Source organism: Amblyomma mixtum, chromosome 1 (genome assembly GCF_055824585.1).
Source record: "Amblyomma mixtum isolate Tamu chromosome 1, ASM5582458v1, whole genome shotgun sequence".
NCBI lineage: Eukaryota > Metazoa > Arthropoda > Arachnida > Ixodida > Ixodidae > Amblyomma > Amblyomma mixtum.
This window is the reverse complement of record NC_143012.1, coordinates 317,407,058-317,430,683: the sequence shown is the minus strand read 5'-3', so window position 1 is coordinate 317,430,683 and position 23,626 is coordinate 317,407,058. Positions and strand designations below refer to the sequence as shown.

Sequence of the window (23,626 nt, the reverse complement as noted above, 5' to 3'; positions counted from 1 at the left end):
TGCCCTTTAAAGTAGGCTCTTAAAGGGCCACCAGCATATAATGTATGCTGCAGGCCTCGGTATGGATTTGGAAAAGTACCACGCCTGCAGACCACCATTTGGCCTTAGGACCGTTTTAGTTGCATGCAACTTGTCATTTTCTGTACGTAAGCACTGTCGCGTCCTTCATCATTTGAACAGCGTAGCAGTCGAGGATCATTCCCTCATATTCAAGACAATTCTCCTTGGCTTCATAGGCTAGTGCATTCGAAGTACTGTACTGTAATGAAGGAGGGTTTTCCACTTTTACCCAACTACCTTTAGCCAGATCCCCCAGCATCTTTGTGGAACCATTTGGACAAACCCCATCAGATATATAAAACAACATTCCCTGTTTCCTGCGACCTGCTGGGCCATCCCCGTTAAAAGATATGTAGAATACATGACACTATTCCTACGTAGCTTCATCCTGCTGCATTTTAGCTCATCTTTATCGATGTCTGACCACATTGGTTCCGGCAGCGGAGTTTTGATATAGGCGAAACGCAGAAGACATCAGCGCACATTAAAGAATCCCAGGTGGTCGAAATTATTAATTCTTATGACGCAAGGGCCATCCCCGTTGGCCAGAGTGCCATGGCTCAAGGTAGGGTTAGACACACATTTCCCAAGCATTTCGCTTTAATTAAGCCAAGCACCAGGTCAAGGGAAAGCCTGTACCCATGGTATCACTGGTGGGTACCCAGTGACACTGGGGACAGAACCCCACACATCTGCTTGCTCAAACCACTCTGCCACCGCTGCAGTGATGTGCATTTATCCAGAGCATTTACCTTCCACTACAGCATCCCGCATAAGCCCATGTGTCACTTTGGAGTGTTGAACCCCCATATTTTACAATTTCTACAATTCTGACCACATTTCTGAAGAGGCATTAATGCCACCACAGTGATAGACTGCATGTGCGAGTAGTGCTGAAGACAGTACTTGGCTCATGTTGAATACCTCATGATTTGTAGCACAAACATGTCAGTGTAATTGCATATTAGCAGTGTCCTTTGCATAGATCAGGAGGATGCCCACTACATTGTCAAAAACCTCTGCTAAGGCATGCGTGCCCTTGAGAAGAGACTGGCGTAAAGCCCCCTGCCCCCATGATGCAGTCATCAAGTCAAGTACCAGTCTTGAGAGTGGCACTCGGTGCCATCAAACAGATGTGTGGTATGCATTTTAATGTAAGTGGCCTGCAAGTCCTACAGTGAGGAAATTGTTTCCCAAGGTGCAGAAACACAAAATACACATACACATTTTTCAATGCTGACGAAGTTTTTTTTTTTTTATTTACAACACACATCATAATCACTAAAAACCTCACCACAGGCATCCCTTCTATCATCTCTCCAGTGCTGCCGTTAAGTGTTCAAGACTCTAAAAATCTTATCATCGCACAATGTGTACAGGGCTCCCCCCAAAAAAACGGCAAGTGGCATAACGGTAAAAAGAAAAAAAGGTACGAATAGAAAACACTGAAAGAAAGAGAACTGACAGCAAAAGGAAAAACAGTGGACAGAATCAGCACAATTAGACATTCTACTATATCAGACACCTTTCACACTTTTTTTCTTTTCATTCACCAAAGTAAGTTGCTTCAAAGATTTCTATTCATAAACAGTACAAAAAATATAAAATGTGAAGAGGCAAAAAAAATGCAAACATACTCTGGGCCAGCCAGACATACACAGAGGTGGTGTAAGCTTGTGTACAAAAGTAGTGAAAGGGTCGGCCTGGGCTGGTCTGCAAGACGACTCTGCAGCTTCAGCGAAGTGTGGCAAACGGCGCATCATGGGGGCAGGGGGCTTTACGCCAGTCTCTTCTCAAGGGCACGCAGAGGTATCCAGCTGCGACGGCTCGATGAAAAATCTTGGTATATGTACACAGCCTGATAAAACAGTGTCCATTAAAAAAAATGCCGGAGCAGCACACAGTCCCAGCTCAGGCGCGAACTGTATCGGTACAGCCACTAGTGCCACCTGGCGACACGCATTCGAAGAAAAAAGCACGTGACACTTCCTTGCAGAGGGATTCTGCTTCTCTGAACACCTTGTAAATAGAGCTTCTAAAACTCAAAAAGAAAAGACATTCCACAGGCCATAAAATGTTAGCCTTTAAATAAAGTGCTTAATGGGAGACTCATTACTAAAACTAGCTAAAACAGCGGTGCTCCACAAAGGGTTAAAAACAATGAAAACGAAGAGGTCTCGTACGTCTCGGCTAGAAGACCAGCCACTTGTGAGTCATCGGCAGGACAGGGAGGTATCCGGAGAAAGGCATAAACCAAACTAGGAGAATGTGCATCTCGAGAATTGGCAGTACATGGGTGCATCGAAAGTCCTTCCATCTCTCATCCTTTGCTCCATTGCCTGGTAAGAAGAGACTACCCAAGCCTTTTCCTTGTCATCACTGCAGGCACCGTAACATTTTATTCCATTCTGACATGAAGCTAACAAAAAAAGAACAGAAAAACAACGGGTTTGCATCGCACAACACTGGCAAGCAGATAAAACTGGGCAACAATGAATAGGGAACACCCTACTGTCAAGCCACAGTAGTCATTACAGAAACAAAAAAAAGTGTCTCCCGCCCACTTCCAACCTCCACATTTGGTACACGGGTGTGTACATGGTGCTGCTGGTGCCAGTAAAATCTGTGCTCCATGTGGAAAAAATTTTGTGGCTGTGCCTTCAAGAACTTGAGCACTGGACTCGGGCACATTAGCTGCTCAGATGTGGTCTGATGAAAGAAGTATAACCAAATGAACCTCAAATTGCATTTCTTACAACTATTTTTCCTTTAGTTAATCTGTACATGTCCTGGGAGTGGTGCTGCTGTGTGGGCAATGTTCTCTCTCCTATCAATTTGCAAGCTGATGACACTGCATTGCAGCACCTTCAGAACAGCTAATAAAAGCAGTGCTTGGTTTCAGCACACAAAAAGGAATCACGAAAATAGTTTCCTTTTTACCTTTTAAGTTTATGCATTTTCTTCTGTACAAGTTTGACAAGCGGCAGCAGCAGCAAGAGCAGCACACGAAAAGACTTATGTACATATCTACAGTACGAGACCACTAAGAGAATTACACGCACACTAGGAAAATAAAATAAAACAACCAACGGTGGTAGCATGCACCTCCAAAATCTGCGGCACAATAATTCTCTTCCTTTGTGGAACACACTGCCTCCCACATACCACCCACAGTTAGCAGTTTGCCCACTCGCAGAAGCCACACAGTGAGGGAACTAAAAAAAAAACAGTATAAAATAAACATGAAGTGCCAAACAAGTCTTCCCCATGCAGGCTCTCTCCGTCCACTAGCCTTTTTTTTTTTCCCTGAACCTTTTAAAACTTGTTTTTGTTTGTTTGTTTTTTCGTGCAAAACTGGAAAATCTTACGATGACAAGGTGAGAGACTCTTTCTTGATGGATCATAAAAAGCCAGGTGCGCAAGGAAAAGCAGCTGGGTGCCCGAATGACGCAGGTGGACAGAAGGTGAAGAAGACAAGCGGAGGGGGGGAGGGAGGGCCAATGGCGAAGAGGAGGAGGGAGCGCAAGCTACACACGGTGGCAGGGCTGATCAGACACTCAGAGTCTGTACAACAACACGGCCGGGCTCTCGGAGAGGTGCAGCGGGTGGCACAGTGGTGGCGAGTGGTGGCGGCGGCGACAGGGGCTGTCAAGACGCAGAGTTCGTGGAGGAGGTGGGCGTCGCCTGGGCAGCACTTGGGGCTGCCGGCAGCGCTGCCAGGGCCACGTTGTTGGGGGTGGCCTCGTCGTGGTACGAGTTGCCGTTCATGACGTACGACGTGCCCAGGCCGTACAGGTGCCCGCAGTACTTGGCGTCGTCTATGTTGTCTTCAAAGAACATCTGCAATGGCACACAGCCTTGTTGTAGGAAACCGTCCACCAGCAAGCAAAGAGGCCGCGTGGGCCACATCATGGACCTGTCCCAATTCCCCCAGCAATATGGACCGCAGTCATCTCATTCTCTTCCTCTGGCAGACAGCAAACCAAAAAAAGAGTGTTGAGACCCCATATGTAGTGTGAAATGATGCTGCCTAAACTTCGGCTACCAAAAGCAGTTGCCACTGGCTACAAGCCCAGAGCAGCGTCCTTAGGAAGTAGCATTTGCACGTCAGCATGAAAAACAAAAATGATGCTCATGTTGCACCCTGTGGAGTAAGTCATAGAGCCTTTGCAATAGTAAAGAAGTCGATAGACCAAATAGACTCAGTAAATAAGTGGCTCGTTTAGCTCGATAAGTGACATGTCCAACACCTGTGGAACAAGATTAGATGTGCATTGGAATCTCATTTAGTCTTATTTGCACATCGTTTATAAACCGTTCTGGTTTCTCTGGCAGCTTTATTTCATGCCCTGAGGCTGCAAGGAATTGGCTGGAAGCACGTCTTCGTCAAGAAACCTTGCCTGGCTGGAAACGGCTTATGCAGCGAGTGCAAACCCCAATGCATGAATTATCGTATGATGCCCATTAGGTGCACAGAAAATGGAAAGATCACAGTCATGTGGACTGTGACGAATGTGAGTGGTTTGATGCTAGGACTAGGAGCTTGATGCTCGGAACGTTTGCTTGACTGCTGTACTTAAAGCCTATATGAAATGCCGTGCAGAAACCTGACATGGCCTTTAATATACGACCATTTCTAATCCATAACCACGCAACCAAACATTGCATGTGTTAAAAAAGACTATCTTTAGAGCTTCTGTTAATGTCATCAAAGCTACAGGTATAAGTATGTACAGCCGCCCACAAACTTTACACAACTACTCTGGGCGTCTGCCATTAAATCAGACACCATGCTGATGCAGATGCAGGGCACCCGCTATGGTCAGCAGCCGCAAACGTACTATGTAGCATAGTTTCAAACCCAGCGGCCAACATTTGTGGCACTAATGTCAGCCTGAGCCACATGCTCAAGCATTTATGTCAAGCTTGCAGGAGATGGTATACGGGAATGGCGCTAATCCAAAAAAAAAGGCACCACCCGGTATCAGCTTAATGGCACGAGGCTATTGTAAGAAAATCTGAGCACAGGTAATCCCGAGGCAAGTAGGAAAATTGCAGTCATTTTTTTTTTTTCACACTGCCATGCCCTTTGATGTCATGTGCAAACAAAGAGGTATATTAGCTTTTTTAAAATACCACAAATGACTTAGTAATTTTCACAGACACAATTTTTATGATCTTTAGTGACTGGCTAACTTTGAAAAAAAAAAAAAAAAAAAATTAGTCCCACAACTTACATTACAACAAAAATAAAATTCAGATATCCATCCACTATACAGACGCCTTCTTATGAATGTATAAATTGCAAAAAAAAAAAAAAAAGAAAAAATGCATTTGGATGCCATCACATTCCGACACATCAGGTATACTGGGAAGAAGTAGGGTTCAATGGTCATCTGAAGGTCTTGACTGACACCTTCGCACCCACTTGTGAAAACATTTTACCACCTTGCTCGACCCTTGTCTGCATCAACACAGGATGCATCAACATTGGCTCTTGGCTAACTAAGCCCGACCTGATGTCGGCTGCACTCATGCCCAAGCAACAGGACACAAGGCTTCACTATTCCTTGATACTGGTGAACAGCGCAAAAAAGGCGGGACAACAACAAGACAAGCGCTGACTATCAACTGGGTTTATTGAAGGACGGAAGGGTATATATACAAAAACATAACACAAAGAAGTTTTTTGCGCTGTTCACCAGTATGAATGCATACCAACTCGCCCAGATCTCAGCCTTACTTCACTATTCCTTTCCTGTTACAACCAACCTAACTCGCCAAAATTTCTGACCTCACCAATAAACCGGAATTTTGGCCGCCCCGGTTATATTCTTTCCCCTTTTGAAGCCAAAGACCACAGAATCTTTAAAACTGTCAGTGCTATGAGGACAGCCTTCTCAAATTTTTTAATGTTATTACAAAAAATTGGGACGAGTAAAAAAGGAATGAAAAATAATAGCACCCAGCCCGCACTGCTTAGAGCACAACGGGCTTGATCTCGGATATATCGAAGTGAAGGGCGATTATCTGTAACCTCGAATCAACAGGATACACCTTGATAGCAACATCCTACTCGCCAACAAGCTGGTAGTGCACCTCTCGCTGGGTGTTAAGCCTAGCCTGCTTCGCATCAAATGGTGCTTTGGAACTAGCCACTGCTTAAAAATGCCTCATCTTTTTGCCAGTTTACCGCGAAAGTTAATCATTTAGCACTAAAATGTGGGCATGGCTGGCGTCCACAACACCTTGAGCAGCGACTCATGCAGACAAGCAGGCCAGGCAAGAGCCACTTCATGCTAACGGCCATGGGCGATGTCCACTTTTGTCACTCCAGTGATCACGTAATACAGCTCCATGATTGCAGCAAGGTAAATACATCACATAACTTAGGGGTGTACGAATAATAGTTTTTGAAACTGAATCGAATACAAATAGGCTAGCAATTCGACTTGAAAATTGAAACAACCGAATCAAATATAAATAGACTATTAGTGTGGCCATTTGCTACTACAGTCGAACCCGGATATATCGAACCCGCATATTTCGAATTATTGGCTATATCGAACACACAGATTATCCCCTTGAAAATACTATGTAAAAGTATAGGACAGTTGCGTTGTATATCGAATTCCATTTTCGCCGGACATTGGATATATCGAACGCCGCGCCGCGCCGCGCCCCTGGAAGGTGCGCTTTCCCCAAAGACATTCCTGTCCGGTCCTCAGCCGCCTCAGCGGAGAACATTTCCGCAGTCAGCAGGGGCAGGGCCCCTTTTTTTTTTTGTTCCCCGTTTTTGCGACCCACCGGCGCGAGCTTTCCCACTCCTCCTCTCCTCCTGCACCGCCCGCGTGTGCTCCGTCAAGGTCATTGGAGATCAGCGAAGAGAGAGCGCCGCATGGAGACGCGCGGCGACCCGGCGACCACGCTTCTTGGGGAAAGATAGAGAGAGAAAACGGTCGCTCGTGGGCACATCGTGGGTCTGGGGAAAAGAGAGCGCAGAAAAAAAAAAAAAAAAAACGAAGCCCAGAGCGCCGATCTTTCTCCCTGCTCTTTCTTTTCCCTCTGTCGTTCCTTCGCAGCCGCGTTGACTGCCGCTCGCATAGGCTTCGCTCTTATCGCTCCATCTGCGCCTCGCGTGTTTTTTTTTTGTGTGTGTGCCTGTGTTTCAACGCGCGACGTGAAGCAGGCCCCAGTAGCCAACTGTTTTGGCAAGGCAGGCCTTGAAGTGGCCGGAGATTAATGTCCGGAAGATTTAGATGACGATGAGTGCTTGGACGACGCGTTTCGCGACTTGTCCAATTTTCTCGGCGCCGTTCCGTCCGAAGTGACTGTTGAGGACTTTAACGCTGACAGCGAAGTTCAAGCGGTAGCTGGCGTTCAAGACGCCGACTCCAGCGACGACGAGGGCAACTGTGTTGTCGAAGAAACGCGTCCGTGCGCAGCCACTGAACTGGCGTCAGCGTTAGCCTGATTCGGCGCTGCTGCGGCGAAATGGAAGGCACTGTGCTCTCGCACCTGGACAGTCTCGAGAAGATCGAGGCCAGTGTTTTGAACTTCGTTTCCCAAGGGAAAAAGCAGCCCAAAATTAGTGATCTTTTTTTCCGCGAAATAAAGCGCTTTCACATTGCGCGCCCATACTATGTGATTCGCGGCTGTTCCAAACGGTAAGCCACAATTTGTTATGATCGGGAGTGCAGTTCTAGCCTATATCTGTATATCGAATTTTCGCTATATCGAACTATTTTCCGATCCCCTTCGAATTCGATATATCCGGGTTCGACTGTAGTGCAATATTCGTAGAAAATTGATATGAAACAGTGAAGTGCTAACAGTGACATAGGCGGAGTTAAAGCTGTAGCTGTTGAAAGATGCAACACTGTTCTCCTCTAGGGCACAAGCTCGGTACATTAACTCTATACTATCAGTCATACACACAGGAAAATGACATTCTGCTACAAATGACAGCAAACAAACTAGTGCCAAATCATATTAGATGATTGGGGCAAGCGCTCATGCCATGGCCACCAGTATCGAGCATGAAAGCAGGGTTTGCAAAACCTGGCTGCGCCCCATCAAGTCGCCCAATCGTGAAGGACACATGTACAAGCATTAGAACAATTCATCTTGAATGCACTGCACCACGCCACTGAACCCTCCTTTCCGCACAGACCGCTCCCAGCAGAATGCTGTACATAGTGAGACTGCACCATTTCTGCAAGTCATAAAAAAAGAAATACTGCGTGCCTATCCAAATTTTGTGAGAATTATTCGAAAAATATTAAAAGAACACAATGACAAATTAGATCATTTTCAAATAATTTTGAACATGCACTTTCATTCGTTCAGTGAATAAAGTAGAAGGCTTATTAAATTCATTATGCAAAAGTTTTGGATATTCAAACACCCATAACATAACTACAATCGCCTATCTATTTTTCGGACTCCGTGAGACCCGAGAAGTGGTCCGAATAATCGTCAACCGGACAGTGAGCAGCCCGTACCTGCCATAGGCGAGGAAGTGCACGGTCACATACCATGAGATCACGCTCCACTGTTGGAATGTAAGATCAAAATATCCCCTCCTGCATAAATTCCTAACCAAATCAGAGCAAGTTGCCTGAAGGGAGTTGCAAACCCATACCTTCCCAAACCCCTAAATGTCCTCATGTACCTTACGGTAAAGTATCAGTCCCGCTGCATTTTGTGCAATTTTTCTAAAGCCAATCTAAATCGCATACTATAACAAGTGCCCTAAGGGCTTACTCCCTCAACCTCCAACTCTGAAGCCAAAAGCAGTGGGAGACTGCATTGCTCAGCTCGGATCCAGAGACAACTCCAGACAGTGAGCTGGGCCCTAGAGGTCACCTGCAAGCACAGACTTCCCACCACCTGACGCCATTGTGAGGGCCCACGCAAGACACCTCAAGATGACCTCTAAACCCTCACCCTCGTTGTCTTTATGACAATAAAGTTTTCCCACCACCATAATCAAACATTCCAAAAAATCCTTTGAAAAAAATCTCTTTGCTGCAAAAACCTGGCTTCAAAAATTGCCAACTTAGCTGTTACCATATATTGCCACCTATAAGTTGATACCAGGAAGCGTAAAATATGCAGGTTTATTTTATTTTTTCAATCCAATTAATAAATTAAGGGTGCGCAAAATACCAAGCAGGACAGTTTACAAATATATGCCATGGTCAGGAGTCTAAGAAAATCCCCCACAATTTCGCACTTCCTGAAAATAAAAGTGAAACCCCTGCACAAAGTGCATGACGTAACAAATAATTCACGCGAAACAGTGAAGCGCTAACAGTGACATAGGTGGAGTTAAAGCTGTAGCTGTTGAAAGATGCAACAGTGTTCTCCTCTAGGGGGCATTCAACATAAAGTCCGTACATTAACTCTACCCATAACATAACTACAATGGGTGCAATGTGTGGGTTCTGCTACGAGGTATGCAAGACCAAAATTCTGAAGCATATTGAAGCCGCATTGCTATGCCACATCCGAATGGGGTCAACATAAATATGGCTCAGTGCTGTTTGCTAGGACAGATCACATGGCGTTAAGCATGCTCCACCAGTCCCATAGCAATGTTGTGTATTATTTGTAGGAGGACCCACAGCTGACTTCAGAACACAGGCCTCTTTTATGGCTCAAAGCACACGGCAGCAAGATATGGTGGCTTGGACGATGCAATGAAGCCACGCAGGCGTTGGACACCAACAAAAGTTTTTTTTTTTTTTTTTCAGTTCCTTCTCTTCAGAGTTCCTCTTCTCAGCACCACCGACGTCACTTGAACCCACTGGTTGGAGTTGGCAGATAGGCTAGTACAGGCAGGCATGTGTGGGCTATTATCCAGAGGAGTTTCTGGCCTCCCCCTCCTCCTTTCAACTTGGTCATCTTCTACATATGGCGTGTTCAAGTACCAATGTGTCTGCTGCAAGTCGCACTATAAACATAGCTTGTTGAACTATGTGGTGCTTACGCAGAGATGTTGCTGGAATTGCAGTCACACCACGTACAATTTCTTCTTCCTTCACATGCATGGATTACAACATAGAAATTTTTCATTGTGACATGTCATGCTGACCAAATACAGCAGGAAAACTTCAAACAGATTCATGATCATGAGATGCCTATAGTGCACTGTGGTAAGCTGGTGCGATGGCTGCTCACAACAAGCAAGCAAAAGTTGCTTTCAGAGTTGATCACTTCCAAGCCAAACATGTTGCGGATAATGCATCTGACAATGCAGTACTCGCCTCTGAGGCCAGAGTGTGCCACAGCAACTGAAGAATACCGAAGACAAACATTTTTAACAGGTCACACTGCTTGACTGGTGAGTTGTGAGAGGTCTCCAGAAGACTAGATAGGACGGCAATAGGACAGCAGGTCAGTCAAAATGTCAGACTGCAGAAACATGAAACTCAGTCCAGAGGATCCATCATAGTGTGTGTAGAACATGGAGCGATGCATGCGCTGGAAAAGCACAGAGCTTGCTTGCGCAACTCCTGAACGATAAAGAGGGCGCGGAACAATGTCTTGGTCTTGTCTTCGCGCATTTGATCAGTGCTTCATATGTTTCAGGTAGCCCACACTTTGCGTCGTAGCTTGGTCCAGTACCTTTGAAGTTCTCAATCCCTTCATTGTACGTCCAAAGCTCATGATGAAAGCACAGTGTGCATGCCATTCAGTGCTCCCATGCCCAAAAGAGCACTAAACCTCTGGCTATTCATCTCAATAAAACTCTCACCGCCATTCCTTCTCTTTAGAATACACATCTTTTTGTTTAGACCACACTAATGGGCGAGTTCCACTGGTTAATCCAGAGCAGCTTTTTCTGCTCCATGATGGCAAATGCAAATTCCACTGGTCAATGTGGATCGGATTCAAAAAACTCCACTGGTCGTTTCGGAGCAACTCGCTCCACATTGAAGTGCAGTGAAGAATGAAGAAGGAGATCTAACCGGAGCTCGAAGGGTGCCGTTCCATCACTTCCAGAATGGCCAAGCCGCGTTTGCCTGTGTTTAGTGCAGTTTGAGGAATCGCCGGTTAACCCTTGGCATTGGTTAATATTTATGATGGCGGTGGTTGAAGCCCGAAGACCAGCGCCGATGATGATGGCATAACTTGTGCTTCCTTTAAAATAACTTTTTTAATCGCCTCACAAACAGTCGAAAAATCACTGTCTACATCGGCGCCGCAGCGCGTAACTATCAAGCGGAAGCAGTATTGGCACATACGTAGGCCACACATCATTCCTGGTGTCCAGCCTTGTTGCCATTGGCCACTGGAAATGGTGAAGTTCGGTTCACTTCACTAGCTAGGAGCAAGATATGGATGAACTGTGTCATCTCACTGCTCAACGTCAAGGAAAAATAAGCAGACAGATTCCAGGCCCAGCTTCCAGAACCAGTTCATATGTCGCTGGTCGGTCAAAATTGGATCACTCTGGGGCAGATTCAGTCACTTGGCCGTGGATTCAATACCCAGCTTCAAGTCAACCAGTGGAATTAGTCATAGGCTATCGTCTCAGTACTTGCACTCATCACAGCACACACACAGCTGCACAACAGTACACTCCAATTATGATAAACTTGATTAAGAATTCTTGGATGTAATGAATGTGAGAACACTTGACTGAATTTCGTTGAAATCGCAGTACAAATGAAAATAAGCTAACTTAAAGAAGAGGAGGGTATTAAAAATTAAAGTTTTCATTATTAGAGATGTAATGAAATTAGGTGTGTATGTATTTCTTCCACCTGTTTTCAAAAGTATAAATACTCATATCTCAATTATGTCAAAGCACAATAACTATGAAATAGTCAGATTATATTATTGAGCGGCAAGAGATCGTCATAACAGCCCTACCCAAAACCTGACTTCCAAGCAGCAGAGTCGCTCGCACACCTCCGATGAACATGTGACTGCAGGTGTGATGGCAGATGGACGGCCCCACCTCCAAGCACAGTCAGACTGCTTAGTTTCACTTTTCTGAGCTTCGTGCCAGCCCGCAGCAACGGTGGCTCAACCAACCAGCATCAAACAGGCAACCTAACCTAGATGAGCACTGTTTCGGATGCCGACTGGAGTGTCACTGCTACCTTTTCTCTCTCTCTCTCTCTCTCTCCCTCCCCCCCCCCCCCCCCTTTCTTGTTGCTTTAGCACCGCTGAGCTGTTTCCTTCACTTCCGTCTGCATGGTTGCGTTCTTGCAGTGTGCCAAAACTGTACACTCATCACGTGCCATTGTTTGTACAGTGAAGCTTCCTCACGTTACGGTGCCATGCTTACAATGGGTGTGACACTGTAGCGGTAGAGCTCCACCACGTTGCACCGTAAAGGATGTAGGAGGCCCTTATTTTGGAGCCATTCTATTTCAATGGTCCTGACAGTACGCGTGCAATAAAGCATTGATGGAAACGTGAAAAATAAGTCATTGCCATGCTGTTCACATCTCAAAACCAGGCAACCATTGCGCAGTCTTTCAACTGTGGTGCATGGTCCGCATGGTCCGAAGTTTGAACAAACGAGCTTTTACTATAGACCCACAGTTTAGTTCTTTCTTAATTCAACATTATAATTTAATCTAAGTTTCACCATAAAAACATAACGAAAAATGCAATAAACGTAGTCATGTTGGCATAAAACATGAAACAGAGAAAATCGCACTTAAGTGCAGTCGCTGTAGAGGTCTCGGAAAAAAGCTGAATGGCCGCTGCAAGAGGATTTCACAATAGTGAGTAGTCGACGACCAAAAATTCGGACGCCTGATTTTTCGGACATGCGGCACCGCGACATGGCCCATAGAGCCAATGTGTAAGAGCGCTTGAAATTTCGGACGCACCGCAACTGACCACTCGATTTTTCGGTCCTCGTTCGCACTCGCCGCCAGTACCCAAGCCGCCATATAATGTGTACAGTGGAACCTCATTAATTCAGACTGCAGGAGATATCGAAAACTTGATCAAACAAAACGAAATTCAAGCTTAAAGGGAGCCTCTTGCGACGCTGAAATTCTGCGCGAGTCGGCACATTGCGCTCGCATGTTTTCGAATTCGTACTGTCCTTGAATGTCTTCCGCCGCACGAACTTGAACCGTAGTCTGAGTTCACGGAACTCATCTGTGCCGAGTCTTTAGTCCCGAACACGGAACGCGAATACGATCGCGGAGGCTACACGCGCGCACCGGAGCTTCCAAGTGCCGTGGCGCCGTGATCATTATCATCAGCTTTTTTCTCCGCCGCGATTTTCCGCTGTTCACATCGGCATCAGTATCGCCAGCTCCAGCCTTTCGTGGCGTGTTAGCATGCGTGTTAGCGCGTTCGCCGTGATAGTGGCTTTCGCGTGCTGCCGCCGAGCTTCACAGTTTTAGCGCGATGGGCAAGCACCTTAAGCTACACGGCTGGGAGTTAGCTCTCGAACGCAGTCGGTAAGCGCGCGGCGGGCGGGAAATTCGACGTGGCCGAGAAGTGCGTCCGATGATGGTGCAACCAAAAGAGAAACACAAGCTGCAAAAAGCGCGCTTTCCGAGTCAAGCCGTGCGAGTTTCCTGAACTGGAAGAAGAGCTGCTCCTCTATGTGATGGAATTTCGGAACAACGGCTACGCGTTGACAGCGGACATGCTGCGCGGCTTCTTTTGGCATGAGCGTGCACCAGAGCGCAGCACCAGCTCAGGAGTCTAAATACTTCGCGAGTGACGATTGAACGTAGAATAAATGTCGCTCATTCCCTGGTTGGTGTGTTTTTACTTCAAAAAAAATTTTTTTCGCATATCGCGTGTATGGGCAGCACCCCAAAAATTGGGCCTCGAATCTGGAAAAAAAAAAGTGCGGCCCTTATACGCGTTTATACGGTATTTCGCGCGGCGAAATATAGTCATGAGGTGCTTTAGAATGTGTGCAATACAATTGGCCGCTTTCTCCGGCATAGTGGAAATAAGTTCGCGATTTTTTCGGTGAAATTTGATTTTCCGGACTGCCCGATTTTTCGGTCGTTTTCGCGGTCCCTAGAGAGTCCGAAAAATCGGTCGTCGACTGTAATACTAGGATGGAGGGAAGAGCGCCAGCTTTCGAACAAGACCAAGATGGCAGTCGTAGGGGACGTGATTGCAGGAAGCTATGGGCATGAAGTTCTGCCGCATTTTGCTTCGAAGTCGCCATTTTGGTACCGCATAAGTGCAAAAAGGGTTATGGTCTATGGGGGTTTAACGTCCAGAGCGACTCGGGCAATGAGGGACGCCGCAATGAAGGGCAATATTCCGACCACATGGGGTTCTTTAACGTGCACTGACATCACACAGTACATGGGCCTCTAGAATTCCGCCTCCATCGAAATTCGACTGCCGCGGCCGGGACGAACCTGCGTCTTTCGGGCCAGCAGCCGAGCACCATAACCACTGTGCCACCGCGGCAGCGCCTTTAAGTGTAAAAAGTATACATTTTAAATTGCTGGAGATCAAATTAGGCCTTGAACCTTTGCAGGTAGGTACTTGAAGAGTATAGTGAACACAAATATACCATTTTCGAAAAATCACAATTTTCGCATTTTTTCTCCATACCAAGACCAGTGTCTTCCCGTAACTCTTTCCTTTCTGTGAGGTAAACGACTGTTTTTGGTAGGTTTCAGTAGCTCTTTTTTTTTCTGTTAAAAACTATTGCATTATATATTTAATGCAATACAAGAAAACAAAGCTAAATGTGCTTTATACCTAACAAAATTATATTTGTTTCGCATGGCATCGCACTAGATGGGATGGCATAACACCGAATTTTCTTTTTGTATCTGTCCAAGTGAGAGCAAGTAACATGCAAGCAGATACCCGACATGGTCAGGTCTCCGCACTGCATGTGTGTCCCAAGTAGTGGAGGGTTGTGCCCCTGCTCAGAGTTGGAAATAGCCAAACCACAAAGACGACAATCGTGTGATCTCAAAGCCCTGCCATGCAATCTACCTAGTGGGGCACCCTCAGAGCCGGAGGGAAAGAAAAGAGTTGCGGCAGAAAAGAAAAAAATGCCGGTTAAATAAGAACTTGGTCAATTCTGTTTCCCAGTGGATCCTGTGTTGCCAAACCACTGCTATCAACCGCACCAGTGATTCTTTCACTCCACTGCTTCTGGTCACACAAGGTGCAATAAATTCTTTTTGGAATTAGCTTCTTACTACAAGAACATTCGACAATGCAACATATTTAGAAACACCTTGCGTGCTCTGGGGACACGGCTAATGAGTTTTCGTGGTATCTTCCAAGTGTACTGCACTTTTGAAGCTCTCTCATCCACTTTCTTGGTTTTCTTTACCCTGCTCACGAAGCTCACACTCAGCGCCTGCTGCTCTTGTGCTCACCACTTGCCACTCCTTTCCTTTGCCTTGCCTTTCCCACACACTCCTCCACAGCGTCTGTGCGGCTACAGCAGTCAAACCTCACACAAAGCGAAGTTCATAGGATGCAAATTTCAGATCAAAATATTCATCACAAGAGTGAACTCACAACAAGCATATTTACCGTACACACCAAGTTCTGTCCATCTACAAGTTGAGTAGACAAGCCCTGGCCTTGCCACACAGTATTCGCCTTTATCACTTGCATGTTATGGCGGTTCACCATAAAGTCACTAACGGCTGTCCAATCTAGCACATCCATCAATCGCCTGCCCATCTCTGCATTCCACCAAGGAGCATAAAATGCCTTTCTATCTCCACACCTGACTAGATCTTTCGCCACTTTGCGCCAAGAAGCATACTGCACCAAGCATTTAGACAACAAAGCAGCATTACACATAAAAGGAAACCAGTGCTCATGGAGGTGCATGTGCTGATTGACAACTGTTGGTTTGAGATACCAGATTCCTGTGCATGCATTTAGAATGCCTGCGTGTGCTTGATAGAGCTGTTTGCAAATAATTAGCCCTCATTTATTATGCTACTAGTGCATGAGAATGGAGGCCTTTTTGGCGGCCATGCAAGTGGCGCCAAGTCACCTGGAGTGCAACTCCACCGCAGCAGTTTCCCCTCGAGATATACTTATGCTCCACAACTGGCACGAAAAAAATTGCTAGGTTATGCCTCTGCGTGCATCCATTTTTAAATAGCATAAAATAACTTGGTAGTCATAAGTTATAGTTATAAGTTAAGGCTTGTGTGCCTACTCGACAAGCAAATAATTTCACTCACTTGAAAAAAAAGTTCGAAGCTATACACTCAAATGTCACTTTCTATAGGGTTCTTTTTTTTTTTTACCATATATGGTGGATACCAACATTTTAAAATGTGCTGCGCACCAAATAAGCCGCGCAATTTATCCTCTACATTTCCAGACACAGTGAAAGCAAACCTATCCGCTTATTTGACTGGGCATTTTCTGCCAAACTCGCAGTGTCTCAATCTTCTGAGCAAAACGAGCTGCACTTTCAAACCGGCCACTAGTCCCTGACACAAGAGCAGTGAAACTGCTCAATGCACCTAAAGCATCCGCAGAAAATAAGCAAATGAGTATGTCTTCCTTTTTTTTTTTTACTCAGAATTTTATTGCAAAACAACACTCTCTCATCTTCAGAGAGCCTCCAGAGAAATGTGTTCCCGACACACACTGCACCACACTTTTTTTTTTTTCTTGAGCACATTACAAATTTTTCGGGCAACAAAAGATAAAATGAAAGGAATGCAAAACAGATAATTTCAGAGTCCTGTCAAGGGGTGCTCCACCCACGAAACTGAGGGGCATCTCTTGTGCCTCCCCCAGCCAGGAACTGGCGGCTGAGGCTAAGGTGAGTGCGAATTCTAGCCTGGATCCGGGGAGCACTTACTTCTCGCATCTTGAAGAATGCCGCGCCTGTGAGCAAGCTGTCGCTGCCCGCCTGGTGTTGTGGCCCGATTCGTTCGAGCTGCAATGAAACAATGCCGAACAGGTGCTCAGAGGGGGGCGCAGCAACGCTCATCCATGCTTCCAACCAGCAGTGACTCCCTCTCCCCCACAAATCCTGCCCACATATGCATGCACTGCAAACCTTCCAGTATAATGAGCATCCTCAACCACCACAACAGTGACACAAACATTTTCACCTAAGAGCGAATCCAAGAACTGCCATTCAATTCGATGGCAGTTGGCCACGTTTACACCGCCTTCCCCACATACAGCAGTTCAGTTTGTGTTTTTTTTGCGAAGTCGCAATACTAATTGAAGCCAGCTAATAACATGCCTGTATATCATTACTTTTAATTATTAACCATTCACATGGTGCTGCATTAATTTCTGAAATTTTAATTTCTTGCTACAGCTGAAGGGCTTACAGAACCATGGCAATCCAATAGATACACATATGGCTTGAGCACCTGGTCACAGCCTTCCCAACGCTGCTTTTATGTTCGCAAGCTCTTGTACAGCTTTTTACAAAAGGCTATTTGTGTGCTAAAAAAAAAAAAAAACAGGCAGGGAAAATGTTGCTCAGCATGTCAATACAGTGAGGGAATCACCCACCACCTTGATATAAAAAAAATAGAAAATAAAGGAGGCTTTACTTCTATCGGTGCTCTGGGTCAGGGTTAAATGAATTTTTTAAACTCGCTCTAACAGTTAAAACAATGGTGTATGCTTAATCATGATTAATAAACTGTTTCGAAGTTGTCAGTTACTACAAGGGTCTCTCTACTAATGAGCATGACTAAACAGAGGGTAATCAGGAGTTCTAATTCAAAAAACACAGAAAACAAGCAAGCAAGTTTCAAGTACAAAAATTAACAAAGTACACACAATACAAAGCCACACTGCAGCCTTCAAAGAGTTGCTTTTTGTTTTTTTTTCCATGAGAGGTAACATCCATGTTTTTCCTCCTCCTCCATTTCATTCCACATACCAAAATTTGAACAAGTTTAAACATGAACACACATTCACCAGTTAAGAAGCATAGAGTTTCTCAATTATGAATTTTCACACAGACTCTGAAATGAGCATTTTATATAGGTTGTTTGAATGACACAAAATTACATATCTTAAACATCTTAAGTCCACACCTTAAACACCTTAAGTCCAGTGGTGACAAATGCTTAATGCACGCGTCTCGTCGAAGCAGGTCATCACAAGTAAAATAATGATCACTTCAAAACCATCAGCACCCAGGAAAAAATGACCATTGACAGCAAAGGGTCAGAAACCTCGGAGATGCAAGCAACCTAAACAGGCCACGAAGTAAGTCCAATCTCTGAACAACACTAAAACCTCTGAAGGTAAACTGTGCATCTGCGGAGACCAAACCAAACATATCTAAGCTTTGAAATTTAGCGTCCGTACTCCCGCAGCCTGTCCCTTTGTGCAATGGCTCTCACCTCCAGCTGCTCAGCCACCTCCTGCAGGCCTCCCTTGAGGTTTTTACAGCTCTTCATGAGGTACTTGACATCGTAGATGGCCGGAAAGTAGATTCGCAGCAACTCAAAGAACTCGGACTCCTCCGAGGGCAGGTTCTGGTCCGTCAGCAACTTTAGCATGTAGCCAAAGTCGTAGCCGCTGCACACGTGTAGCACAAGGAAAGTAGGCGTCAGCAATGTCCAGCAGCCAATGACAAGTGCCGCACCGCCATGACAGACCACTTACCTATGAAACGACAGCCACTTGACATTCTCGGAGAGAACCACTCCCGAGGTCATAAGCAGTTGTGCAAACTCGTACGGATCGATGCCCTCCTCGTCGTGCTTCTTGAACTGGATGCCAGAGTTGGTGAGCAGGTCGATGGAGTCCTGTGCATACATGTCTTCCCTGCAACAAACGAGTGTGATGGTGTTTTTTTCTTTCACCTTTTCAAAGAAGGTCACAGTTTCATGAAAAAGAGCCCACTTCACTACAAGGTAAAACCTCGTTAATTCGAACCCTATTAAGTCGTAAATCCAGATAACTCTGCTAGCGTGGTCCCGGCCAGTGGCCATGTGCACGTCTGGCGTTGTAAACTCATCAATCCAGATGCAGCTGGGCTCACACCGGTTAATTCGGACTGGCTCGCGATGGAGGGCCATGTCGAACTCGAACCAAAACAGCAAGGAATCGTCCAAACATCCCTCCCGAAGTCTGAGTTTCACGGTGCAGTGTTACCCACAAACCTCTAGCTCCCGCACAATGGCAGGCATGACTACCATGCCAGCAGGTCGTCAGTAGGTTCGTGCCGACCCTAATGACGACAGCTATCGGCTGCGCTTAAGTCAGCCAGCCAAGCACAGCCTACACCATCAAGACGCTGAATGGTGTGTCGCTGTTTTTTTTTTTTAAAGTGTCTCACCGTTCCAGCCTCGACACATTACCCTTGCTTCCAACCCCGTGGTTCTGCCATTATTCCTGTACACTGAAACTGCGCGCACGTCATGTGCTGTTGTCCACAGTTTCTGGGGTAAAACCTCTTCACACGCAATGACGCCGCTTGTGAGGAGACTCCAATGCTACCGCGTTGCACTGTTATAAAGGCAAACAATTTTGAAGCACTTCAATGCTGACATTCCTGACAGTGTGCACGCAGTAAAGCACTAAGCATCTGACGGGATTATGCCTCGGGCCTGGGATGTTAAAGCACGCTGCTTCACGAATATTGTCCAGCAAAAAATTATTTTAATGCGCTCTGCAGAAGCTGAGCTATCTGCAGTCAAAATTTGAATTTCAACATCTTTGGGCTTTTCCTTCTTCTCTGGTCACTTCTTGCAAGCTAGAAGGTCAGCACTCTCTGCCGGAGCTGCGCGGCTTACTGGCCGCGGCCATGGTACCTGCCCGACGTCTGAAAGAATCTAGCCAATATCTACCTCTAATCTTGTATACGCAGGTAGGTGCGAGCATGAAAAAGTCGCCAGGAAGGGCTCGCCAGCTTTCGTGCGTGATTGCGGGTCCTCTGCTGCTGTAGAAGTGTATTATTTGGCTTAGGTTTGCATGACAGCACAATGCAGTGATTAAGCAAGTTGATGTGCTCTCCCCAGAAGTTGTTTCAGAGCCCGTTTAATACAGTCACTAAGAACTGTATTAGTCTTAGTGACTGACTGTATCAGTCTTAGTGATTGTGACAAACGTGACAAAATCATGTTTGTCACATTTGCCGGTGACAAACGTGATTGTCACCGTGGCACGGTGACAATCATGGTGCCACGGTGCCGAACGAAAGCGTATCAGTTTTATTTTTTCCAAGAACGATATTGGAATGGAACGGGCTTCCGTGTGACGTGGTCCGTTTCACAGATTAGAAGTCTTTTTTATCTGCTGTCATATCGTCATTTTAAGCGCAGTGTATTCATTCATGCTCGTTTGTTCGCTTTCTTTTGTATCTTTAGGTAACCGAGTGCATTTAATCTTGCTCTTTGTCTTTCTATGAAACCCTGTGTGTTAGCTTTTGCTTGTTTATTCGCATTTTTACTTGCTTTGTTTTGTCACGATGTACGATATATCCTTGTACCGCTCCTGCCTTGGCCACCAAATGGAAGCTGGCAGTATTGAATAAAATAAAATTAAAATAAACTGTGCACTACTGTAGTTCAGCATGCAGCGCAGGAGGCCTTGGATCACCAGTGCCGCTCCATCCACTCACGTGAGGCTGAACTTGAAGTTGAACTGCCAGGTGGAGTAATTTGGAGGCGTGTTGCCCTGTTCGTCGAGAAACGTGAGACCCAGCTGGATGATCTTGAGCAGGTCCACATTGCAGCGCAGCAGCTGGTACTGGTAGTCGGCTGTACTGCGAAACTCCCCAATGGGCCGGGCCACCACTCCTGGGAACTCTGTGTCCTGCATTGCGCACATGCACAGTCAGCGCCCACCGAGTGACGTGAGGGAACAACACGCTCACATTGCGTTATGCCCGCTCAGTGGGCCAAAAAGGAAAAGAATATCTACTGCATGAAGAGGACGCTCGGAGATACAGCAAAGAACAGGTCTTTCCTCTTTGACTGCATGGGGCAGAGGCCTATGCAGTTCTCGCATTTAGGTGGAACACTAAGCGAGCACAAAAAAGGGAAGCAGCCATTCGTGAGCCCATTCCCTTTTGGTACAGTTTCCTGTGTAGCAACATGAATGGTGTGTTCACTACTGCAAACAGTAGTCTCCGAGTGTTGTGTTACACAGGCGTGGTAACAGCTGGAGAGTTACTTACAAAGATTTTAATGCAGTTCAGCCCTTCCATGAAAGTGAATTTTTCCACTAAATTTTTCTGACTATAGTGGAAACCAGATTATGTGTGCCATTTGAAGGAAAACCCTCATATTAAGACATATTTTAAAACTTCTGTTAGCTCCCCAAGGAATGTGCCACAAGGAGAATTATACGAAATGAAAGGCATATGCTCTGCACCACTTTTTTTTTTTTTTCATTATTAGCTGGCAATTTAGGAAGAGTGACCGTTACACAAATGTCTGTGGTACACCAAGTTTCGTCACAGTCAAACTGCAGTAATGGCAGCACAGAAAATCACCAGCAACAGAACATCACAAAAGCTCTCACACATCCCTTTTTCATTACAAGTTTTCATGACATGCGCCACCTGGCAGTGTGCCGGTACAAGCAAATGATGGTGTATATCAAGATTTATCACCTTGGCTAGACCAATCAGATTTCATTTTCAAAACAACACAAATGGGGTAACGTCTTAATTTCACATAAAGAACAATGTGAGGCAGGCTGAGAGAAAAGTCCAGGATTGCAGCTTGCAAAGCTCTCACTCTTTCCCTAATCCAATGAATACCACACATAAGAATGCATGATGATGTGTGTATAAATAGTATAACATTAGTCTTATCGCTTTTGCAAAGCCACCAAATTTTTATACATAAAGCAAATCGGTTTAGGCAAATTCATTACGTAGAAGTGCATCAGAGGTACTGTACATGCCAAATTGCTAATTAGTTACCCATATATATCAAGTCAGAAGTGTTTGAAAGTGTTCTGGTACCACATAACATTATAACGTAAACCTCATCTCAGCAAATTTAAAGGCAGCAATTTTTATCTTTGTTAACACTGCCCTGCCCATGGGAATAGTAGTAGTTTTTGGGTAGAGTTGTAAATATTTTTTTGCCATGAACAGGGCGTGCTGGACTCTAAAATGTATAGTACCAAATTTTAGAATAGGGAAATTCTCTTTCCAATGGTCTGGCTCCAATCAACATGTTAAAAAGAATACGAAAAAAATTTACACAACAATTTGTAACCAAACAGGAAAAGATGTCTAAAAAACGTCCGTGTAGCAGTGGTACGCGCTGTCACGGAAACTAAGACTGCTCACCACCCAACTCCGGAGCAGATGCCGGAGACGTTTTAAATATCACTGTTACCGTAAAAATAATAGAAGGTAATAGGGGATATTCAAAATTCCGCAAGTGCGCTTTCCCACATAACTATGTTGCCCCAAACAAGATGGTCGACTTCGCTATAAAGGAACTACGTGGGCTGCAGGACAGGCGCTAAAGGTTGTGGGATCGTCATCATCCAAGTGACGGTGTGCTAATTAGGTAGCACTTCGCCCACATATCGCGGGTTCGGGCCGAAGCAAGCTCAGGGCACTGCCAGTGTTTGGTGCGCGCCTGCGCTCTCGCTCCGAAGGAAGGAAGGCGCAGTTATTTGAGAGCACAAGTGTTTATTACACAGAAAGCTGCATTACATAACACTGCACTAATCCCCAGACCTCGGTGCAACCCGTAGCCCCGCCGCAGCACCCGAAAGCGGGCCCGCGGAGCCGCGCGCGCAAAGCAAAGACTACATACACGCGGGACAGCACAGCTAAGAGCGATCGCATGCCGCGCGGCCAACCAAAGGGTTAAATCGCGCGCAGCGCAACACGAGGGAGGATGGGGTATACGCGGAGCACATCTTGACGACGCAGGTCTCACATCGATGGCTCATCGCGCGTCGTCACCAGCAATGGCCCGGCGATGACGGAGAACCAGCCAAATCAGGCCCTCCCCAATCCGGAGCACGTCGGCGCCGCACAGGCGGGCTACACGACTCCGGAGGTTCGGGCCTGGACTCAAGCATACATACTAGATGCGCACGTTAAAGCACCCGCGTTCCTGGGCCCCCGGCAAAGGCCGGGGCACCCGGGAGCCAAACTCTACGCACCTTTCTGCTGCCCGAGTCGGTGGCGATCTCCCCGCTCATTTCCCGCTCGGGACCTCTCGCCGAAACAACGCCCCCAACTGTCACTCGGTGTGACCCAATGGGGAAGCGAGGTCGAAGCGGGAAGAACGGAAGGGAGGGTGATTTACTGCGGTTCTCGGAAGAGCTTAACTTGCAAGGGAGGACAAGCAGCGCGGCTGCCCCCCTTCCGCTCGCGGACACCCCACGGGGGGTCTCTCTAACGAACGAAACGGCAGAAGCGGGCGCACACTCGGGTAGCCCAAGAAGCTCAATCCCCACAAGGTGTGGATAGAATGTAAGAAACGTATTTTGGAAGAATCAAACAAAAAACCAGTCTTTCTTGTTTTGTTTCAGCTGGAAACACATAATCAGCCATCTTGTTTGGGACAACGTTGTTATGCGGGAAAGCGCACTTGCGGAATTTTGAATATCCCCTATTACATTTCCTTTATTACATTCATTATTTTAACAG

General features: G+C 46.1%; 1 protein-coding gene across 1 annotated transcript in view; it reads right to left on the bottom strand.

The window, feature by feature from the left end:
* Nucleotides 1-1,286: 1,286 nt before the first annotated feature.
* The window catches only part of Pop2 (CCR4-NOT transcription complex subunit Pop2), a 29,913-nt gene continuing 7,573 nt past the window's right edge, over nucleotides 1,287-23,626 (bottom strand). Inside the window, exons 3-7 of the mRNA XM_089567100.1 lie at nucleotides 20,618-20,811; nucleotides 18,658-18,819; nucleotides 18,393-18,570; nucleotides 16,877-16,954; nucleotides 1,287-3,900 (exon numbers count right to left, since the gene is read on the bottom strand). Of these exons, the coding sequence (XP_089423226.1) occupies nucleotides 3,709-3,900; nucleotides 16,877-16,954; nucleotides 18,393-18,570; nucleotides 18,658-18,819; nucleotides 20,618-20,811 (804 nt within the window). The 3' untranslated portion in view covers nucleotides 1,287-3,708. The remainder of the gene's footprint in view (nucleotides 3,901-16,876; nucleotides 16,955-18,392; nucleotides 18,571-18,657; nucleotides 18,820-20,617; nucleotides 20,812-23,626) is intronic.